This window comes from Camarhynchus parvulus, chromosome 17 (genome assembly GCF_901933205.1).
Source record: "Camarhynchus parvulus chromosome 17, STF_HiC, whole genome shotgun sequence".
Classification (NCBI taxonomy): domain Eukaryota; kingdom Metazoa; phylum Chordata; class Aves; order Passeriformes; family Thraupidae; genus Camarhynchus; species Camarhynchus parvulus.
The window spans coordinates 6,345,160-6,353,838 of record NC_044587.1 but is presented as its reverse complement, the minus strand read 5'-3'; the positions used below and the strand labels follow the sequence as shown (position 1 = coordinate 6,353,838).

At 41.4% G+C, this 8,679-nt stretch overlaps 1 protein-coding gene across 1 annotated transcript in view; it reads right to left on the bottom strand.

Annotated features, from left to right (window-relative positions):
- Positions 1–1,226: 1,226 nt before the first annotated feature.
- The window catches only part of CDK5RAP2 (CDK5 regulatory subunit associated protein 2), a 70,727-nt gene continuing 63,274 nt past the window's right edge, over positions 1,227–8,679 (bottom strand). Inside the window, 5 exon segments of the mRNA XM_030961343.1 lie at positions 1,227–1,861; positions 2,735–2,781; positions 5,726–5,864; positions 7,743–7,781; positions 7,783–7,890. Of these exon segments, the coding sequence (XP_030817203.1) occupies positions 1,802–1,861; positions 2,735–2,781; positions 5,726–5,864; positions 7,743–7,781; positions 7,783–7,890 (393 nt within the window). The 3' untranslated portion in view covers positions 1,227–1,801.

The following is an 8,679-nucleotide window of genomic DNA, read 5'->3' as shown; positions in this document are numbered from 1 at the left end:
AGAAGACCAAGAGTCAGGGGAATGCTATATATAGCTGTACAGCTGTTTCCTTCAGGTGTGATAACTCAGAAACACAGGATGATTAATTTTGAAAGTTGAAATGTATAGCGGATTCTGATTACATCTGAGTGTCTATAATTTAGCTACTTAGTAAAATTAACTTGACGTTTTTAGTGAGCTGTGAGGACAATAATGTGTGAAGAGACTGAAGAACAAGTTTGACTGCATGCTCTTCCCTTACCTCCCCCCGTTTTCCCCAATTCGTGGAGTTTATTTTTAACTTTTCCCGTTTTCCCGGAATCCAGAGGAATGGGGCTGGCTCCCCCTGCTGGCTCCGGCTGAGCCTCTGCTGGGATGGGACACCGGGAATTACTAATTCCAAAAATTCAGGGACACAAGGCTGCAGGCTGGGCTCTGCAGGGCACAGAGCACCTCCCAGAAACCAGGAATTAATTCCCAAAATCTCAGGGACACAGGGTCTGCAGAGCACAGAGCACCTCCCAGACACTGGGAATTAATTCCAGGAAAATTCAGGGCCATGGGCTCTGCAGGGCACAGAGCACCTCCCAGAAACCAAGAATTATTAATTCCAAAAAACTCAGGGACAGGGGTTCTCTAGAGCACAGAGCACGTCCCAGTCACTGAGAATTAATTCCCAAAAACTCAGGAACAAAGGTTTAGGGCACAGAGCACCTCCCAGACACCAGGAATTAACGGCAGGAAAACTCAGGGACACAGGGTCTGCATGGCAAAGAGCACCTCCCAGACACTAGGAATTATTCATATTGCATTATAATAATTATTCATGATTCAGCTCAGGGGTGGATGAAGTTCCAGCTCTCCCCACCCTCAGAGCACAAATTCAGAGTTTTGTGGCACCCATTACAAAAGGGCAAATATAACCCCAATCCTGTATTAGGATCTCCCAGTTCCAGTGCTTGAATGCCAAGGGCAAATTTCCTTGTGCAATGGGGATGTCCTCAGCTTGAGGGGGAAAAAACATCGTGTTTAGTGCAAAATCTGTTCAGTGAGGTCATGCTTGCACCACAAACTCTGCTTTTGTAACAAAAATCACTTCAAATTATGGTCGTGTTAATGTTAAACTGAATTATTTTCCCAGTTCACTTTGTGTCACTCAGGAAATAAATGATGTGATGTGGCTGCTTTGGTCAGTAATGCCCAAAGTCTGAGGTTTTAAACAAAATAACACAAACACATTTGTGATTATTTTTCATTTTAATTGTCTGACTCTAAGTAACATTTTCAGACACACCATCAATCTAAGTACCTAAGCATCAGGCAGCTTCCAGAAGAACCTTCCAGAGATGGTTAAAATGCTTTAAAATATTTAACATTTTTTCACATTGTTACAAAACAATGACAACTGGCAGAGTATTTTTTTTTAACCTACATTCTTTTAGCAGGAGAGAAACAGTGGAAGGTGGATCACATTCTTGATTCTTTCAGGACCTGTTTGACTACAACAACAAATAATTTTACAACATGGCAAGTACAAATATAAAATTTCAAATGTGCCAACTTTAAAAAAATCTGGATTTTTCCTCAATACCTGCAGTACCTTGCTTCTGGTAATAAATATTAAAAACCATCTTTACATTACAGAAAATGTTAAATAAGTTATTTACCAAAAGGTGTCATTTTTTGTCCTTTTTTTTTTTTTTGGTCAAAGGCTGATTCCATTAAAAGAGCTGAACAAACATTTTTTACATCAATAAATATTAAGGCAGCACAAAGCAAACAACACTCACAAAACCAGTCTCTGTTAGCAGAACTTTCTCCTTCAGAGAATCCTTTTTTTGCTGGTGTAGGAAGGTGATTTTTGATTCTCAGCTGGTGGGACCTGGTTAGAAAAGCAATAATTATAATTATTATACAGTACTTCAATGCCCACAATTTTTCCTAACCCCATCCTGCTGCACAAGGATGTGGCAAGAGGAGCTCCTGTGTTCATCAGATCTTCAAATTAAAGTGCTAAGACTTCTGTGAGCAGAAAGATTGTTTGATTATTTTGTGTCATCACTTTGTAGCTCAGGTAGGGCTGAGAACAGCACAGCAGCTGCAGAGGGAGATGCTGATGGGGAGGAGGGAGAAGGGATGCATGGAAAAGGTTAGAGGAAAATGTAAGGAGGGGCTGGGAATTGTACAATTATTCAGAGTGGAGGGGTGAGAGGGGAAGGGTGGGATTTCAGAGTCAAGGAATGCATTGCACCCTTCAGGGAGAAAAGTCTGAAAAAGAGAAATCAAACCAGAGCAGGGATTCCTGAAACACTCCCAGGGATTGAACTCCCTGCACCAGCAGAGAGCTGCTCCCAAAAGCTGCCCCTGTTGGGTGTGTGGGTAAAAAACAAAAGCACCAGCAGTGACTAACACAGGCTCCAGCTTTGAACAAGGATGTCTCTACAGCAGGCAGGTTATCAGGCTGTGATCTCCTGGAAATGAACTGCTGGGAGATGATGACAGACATGAATATTAATCTGGGGAAAGCATCAGGAAGGAGAGGGTTTAGGTGTTTATGTGGTCACTCATAAAACTCTTAATTCAGCCATCAAACACAGCAGGCTATTTATCACACTAAACTGCTGTCACCCAGGCTTGATTAGGTAGCAAACCTAAAGCAAATCAGACTAATTCTGCAAAATATTCCTGACACAGCACTGTGTGTTTCTGACTAGCAGAGACCAAGGAATTCAATACAAACAAAAATTTTACTTACTTCCAGGTTTCCTCTAGCCTTCTTCAAGACATCATGTGTTAAAACCACTGGAAAGAAAGAAAAAAGATTAAAAAGAATACTGCAAGTCTTAGTAAATTCCCAGAGTTTGTTTTATGACCAAACATGAAATAATGTCTGAGCAGAGGATTCCCTCAGGACTGCAGCTCCAGAGCAGTGCCACCCCTGGAATGTCATTCCCTGCTGCTGTTCTGTGCTCCACAATCTGCTTTTCAAACCTAAGCATCCTGGAAGTGCTCTTGAAGTTTTTCTGCCACGTGAAACAGGCAAAGCTCAGCCCTGCATGGACCCCCCAGATCTGCACAGCCCCTGCTCATCCCTCCATCCAAGCCACACAGGAAGATTTTCTGTCCCTTTTAAGGGGAGATGGTGCATGGTTTAACTCCAGTTTGATCCTTTAAGTGTCCTGCTTGGGCTGGGGAGGGCAGTTAGGAGGGGGAGAAGAGGACAGATGGCAAAAGGAGTCAGTTCAAGCACAAAGCAACCTCTCTGTGCCATGGGGAAATCAAAAAGCAGCGGCCTGCCCTGAAGGGTTCCAGGTTTTCTCCATTCATCCAGCCCAGTCTGTCTCTGTGGGGCCAGCAGGAGACCTGAGAATGGAGGGGGGGGGTGTTTCCAAACAGAACTGGTATTTAGAAATGTCAGGTTGAATATGTGAGTCTCTAATCTGTGTCAGTCCTGTAACTGCTGAAATGCACCACTCACAATCACCAATTTGATATTCCAGTCTCAAAAATAAACAATTTAACCATAATAAAGATTTTTCATTACAACAATAAGAAGCCAACAACTCCAAGGGTAGAGCTGTCACGAGATAATTACACCCCTGGCAGATTACTGCAATTTGGCACTGCTTTGTTCCATGCTCAGAGGTTCAGATGAGGTTTATAAGCAATGAGCTCTCTCACCAGAGAGAGCACACAGAAGACTCTGAGCCACAAGAATGTTCCAGTCTCTGCCTCTAAATATATTTAGGAATGTTCAGCTACATAACAGAGGGAACCTGAATATCCTCACTGGAGCAGGCAGGTAACAGGATGTGTGCAGAATGAAGGCAGGCAAGGTCACCCACTGCAGCGCTTTTCCCTTCTTGCCAGCAAAAGGAGAAGGGGAGAAATCTCAAAACCAAGGGGAAACCACCTGATAAAATCCAGCAGCTTCAGGTGGTCCCTCAGTTTTGCTGTAGGCTTGGCCAGGAATTTGTGTACAGATGCAAATGACAAACATTTCTGGAATTGCTCTTTTAAGACAAAGGCAACTCGACATCCATAATTCCCATAATCAATGAAACTTTGAGAAAATCACATCCAGGTCTCTTTGTGTGGCAGAGTGCTCACTGCTCAGAAGAGCTCTGCTAGTAAACTCATTTCACCTGGCAAACTAGATTTTCCTATATCAAAACTCTTAAATTCAGCCAATGGTGAGAATTTGGAAGCTGTGCCGCTGCTGGCACAGCTGCTGCTCTCCAAGCAGAGATTTGCATTATAGAGATTGCAGAAAATGCAGGTTTCAGTTTCTCAGCACCTCACTCAGAGGAGGTTGAATGCCCTGAAAAAAAAATGAGCAAATTTAGGGCAACAGGCACTGTTTGCTTTAGGGAAGTGTGGGTGGGTGAGGTGGCTCAGGAATAACATTTTGGCTATAAGGGTAAAATCTGTTGATTTATACCCAGCCTAGCTCTGAAATGACTGACATGACACTGGAACTGGACAAATCAGACCAGTGAATCTACCCCAGAGATATTATTTGGAAAGACATAATGGAATGGCTTGGATTTTTACATGACAACCCCAAACTGAGCTATTTGGCTCTACAACCTGAACAGAACATCATTTATGATTTAATACAAGTAATTTGTACACATATAATATAGCAATTCTGAAAGAAGTGACCAAACACCAACCCATAAATGCTTGAAACAACAAAAATCTGCAGGCAGAAGGTATATGGGCCTTAGATATAAAAATTACAGGCTATGGAACAAAATAACATTTATCACTCTACATTCCATTTAACTGACTTGAGTAACATATAATATTACAGATATTTCTATCACTTTGTATGGTGTGGAAAATTTTCCAGTCTAGATTAATTACTGATAACACAAGTGCCACTCCAGCTGGACTAATGAGCCATTCAGTCCCACCACTTCAGAGGAGGCAAGAATGGATTTTTTTTCATTTTATTTTTTTACAGAAGAAAATGAACTGTTCCTCCCACAGCTCACATACAGCTGGAGCAGGAAGGTAGAGCAGAGTTCCATTCAGATCTCTTCTGGTAAGTGATTAAAGTCTAAAGCAGCAGAGATGGATCTCTTCAAACAGACACCTGGCTTAACACAGCTACAACACTCCCTATGTCCCACTTGTTTTCATGTTTCCAGATCATTTTCTAGTCATGGGCCACTAAGGGTAAAATATAATTCCACAGCATGGCCTAATTTTTCTTAAAAAAAATATTCATAGCAAGATTTTGTTTCCCTTATTCTGAGCTTGTTCTCCTGCACTTCTCAGGCTGGTGCAGAGCACTGACAGAGCTCCTTGCAGGGCAGCACCTCAGAAAATGTAAAAGCCTAACTCCACATTTATTAAGACTCGGACAAAATCACAATTTTGAGAATGTCACAAACTTTGTCTGAAAATGTTTACAGCAAACAGAAGCTTTGCCTCTGTCCAGAGCTGCTGTAAAATAGAAACAGGAGTATCCAAAATGGAATAACCCAAGTAGGAATCAGTGGCAGCTGCATGGATTGACACATTATCAGTGCTTTTTGTAAAACCATGAACAGCTTCCCAGGATGTTCTCTACAGCCTTTTATACTTTGGGCAACTTCTACCCACTGGAATGAGCCTCCACCAGCTCAGCACAGCCTGAGCCTGTCTGTCACAGCTGGGGCACACAAAGAACACCAATTTTAAGGCAGCCACAGCCTACAAAAATAAAATCAGAGTCATTATTAAAGCACACACTCACACTGGTCAATGATGACCTTCTCCATGTTTTCCTTCAGCTGGTTTGTGGAGTGCAGGCGTTTCACTGTGCTGTGCAACTTCTTCTCTTGCTCAGACAGTTTCTTACGTAACCTAAATATTTCTGCTTTCATTCCTTCATCCTAAATTGAGAGAAGAAAGTAAGATATTAAACTACTGGCTAAAAGTACTTTCTACATTGGGAATTGCTCAATACTTTTGTGCAAGTACCCTCAAGCTTCCTTGGAGTACCAATAACTCAGAGGAGGGAAGGACCACCACTGAGCCCTGTCCCTCCTCCTTCACATCCCCCATGACATGAGATTCTGTGATACTACTCCAATTCTTACCTGGAATTTAGTGCAAGTCATTTTCCTATTAGACTGAGGGAAGTCTATTAGCCTGGTGCCTATTTTTGTTCTAAACTAGAAAAGATAAGGAAGGGATCAGTGCCAAAGGATCAGTGCCCTGTGTGCCAGGTTCAGAATTCCAGCTTCCTCCTGGTGTTCTGTTAATGGCTGATGCTGCCTCTGTCACAGGCCTAAAAGGCACTAGGACAGTTTAAGTGCAAAATTATTTGACAGCATTATTATTAAGGTTCAGTTTTCACCACCAATCCCAACAAAGTTCTGGTCAGTGACCTGTAAAACAGGACTGTGAGAAGCCCTGGCACATCTGCCAGTGTCACTGATTTGGGTCCTTGTGCAGATTTAAGCTTGGAGGTTTTTTTCTTGTTGTTAAATAATAGAACTTCTGGAATTTGCTCCACTCTTTATCTCTGCAGAAGAACTGATTACTCCTAGCTCCTGTGGGGCTGCAGAGAAGGCACTGAACACTCACAGTATTTTAGAACCCAAACTTCAAGAGAGAGAGAGAGATTCTTTCATATTCTGCATTTAAGACATTAGGAGCAATCTAACATCCTTAAGATCAGGGGGTGTTGGATAAGAAACTCCAGAAAAAATTCTATTAGGCTCTAATTAGGATCATCCTGGGAATTCAGACCCCCACACACATTAAGATCAGCCTTGCAGAAGAGACTGATCCAAGTCAGGGTTCAGATCAGCGACAGGAGAGCAGGAGATGCATCCCCCACATCCTGAGAGCCCTGTGGGGGTGAGGGATGTTCAATCCCTGCAATCCAGGCCAGCAGGGAGCTGTCTGCATGGATTACACACATGAGGATAAAAATGGAAGTACACACTCTTGCCAAGGCATCCCAAATCTGGAGCTGGAACATCAGTGAATGTATCAGACAGCAAACTTCACTCCCACTGCTTTTGTGATTTTATATATTTAAGGATGCTAAAAAATATCACCAAAAATGTTATGACATTATACAGAAAATGTTTGTTTTCCCTAAGTTTGAGGTTTTTTTCAGAAATATCCTGCTTCCCTTAATAAACACATACAAAAACCTCAGTGAAATCACTTTAGATTTATTTTAAAGCCAGGGTTTGAAACAGTTTCAATGCTGAGTGGTGGTATTCTGACAGCAGAGATATTTCATTCCTCATTTAGTTTACTTTCATGCATTTGCATAGTGCAATCCTTTTTAGTTAAAGTGTTATAAAACATGTCTTGGGGTTTTGTCACACTTTTACAAAAGCTTCTTCTTTTACCACTTTGGCATCAAGAACATAAAAGAAAATGTAGCTGAGATTACATCAAAGTTGCTGATGTTTCTCTTCTTACCAATACACACAGAATCAAATTGAATTTGATTCAAGTAAAAGGAGCCCAAACCTTTTCTTGTTGAGGTGGAGCTTTTGCCACCTCCCTGGATTTCCTGGATCTCATGTAACAGGATTAGAGATTCCATTTTTATTACAAAGGATGCTGTAAATGAACACCTGGCCATGCAACATCACCTGGACATACTCAGCCTTACACTAAATCCATGTGGCTGGAGACTGGGGGCATGATTCTCCAAAATGACACATCTGTAACTGCTGCATCTTCCTGGAGACATTCCCAAAGTCCAAAAAACACCCCAAACCCCCAGCCAAGCCCAGCAGTACCTGAATGCCCTGAGCAGTACCATGAGCAGCTTTCAGGGGGAAGAGAAACTCTCCACAGAAGCTTCAGGGAACGTGCAGCCTCTTCCAAAATCTGCTGTACTGTGTGAGTGCTCGTGGACAAGCCATGCAGGGATGCCTGTTCTGGTACCTGTATCACAGGATTGGAGACATTTTATATTTTATACTTAAACCATTATGAAAATGTAATCTTAATTAATGGGTTTAATCCAGCTGGTGTGATTTCATACTTAAGATAATGTACACAGCCATTGTGTGCCATAAAAACTAATCTGTTAGTTAACAAAGGCTGCTGAATTATGTATTATCTGAGAATTTCAGTGAGGGAGGGGATTTATCCTAATCAATAACCATGATTAACAATAGATTATATTTACTAGATTTGCTATGCCACATGGTAACACTTGGCAACTCTCTTCTTTCTTCATTTGCATTTTGTGTCATGTTATTTGAAAGTCAATGATTACAGACATCAATTTAAGCAATATAGATGTTTCTTCCTTAGCAGACCCTTTAAACTGATCCATTTAATGCTAAAATAACTATCAGGGTACACATAAAATGTTTTCCTCTGCTGACAGATGAGAAACCAAATGGAAGAAATTGCATAAATGTGAAATAAAGGAGGGAAAGAATGTGAGGGGAGCAAATGAATTACCAAAGCAATGGTGCTACAGAAGGGGGAAGGGTAATGAAAAAAAAGTATTTGCAGTTCCTGCCCCATGCAGGATACAATCTGAATATTTATTTAGCATTGTTATCAAACCAGAATCTTCCTGTCACATAAAATATCCCATTTGCTAAGTAGTCTGAAACTTCAGTGATGTAAGGCTTGATAGGAAACTGCAAATTGTGAAACTTACTGCTTTTATCTTTACACCAACAAAACAAGTTAAAAACTTAGAGAGATCACTTTTTC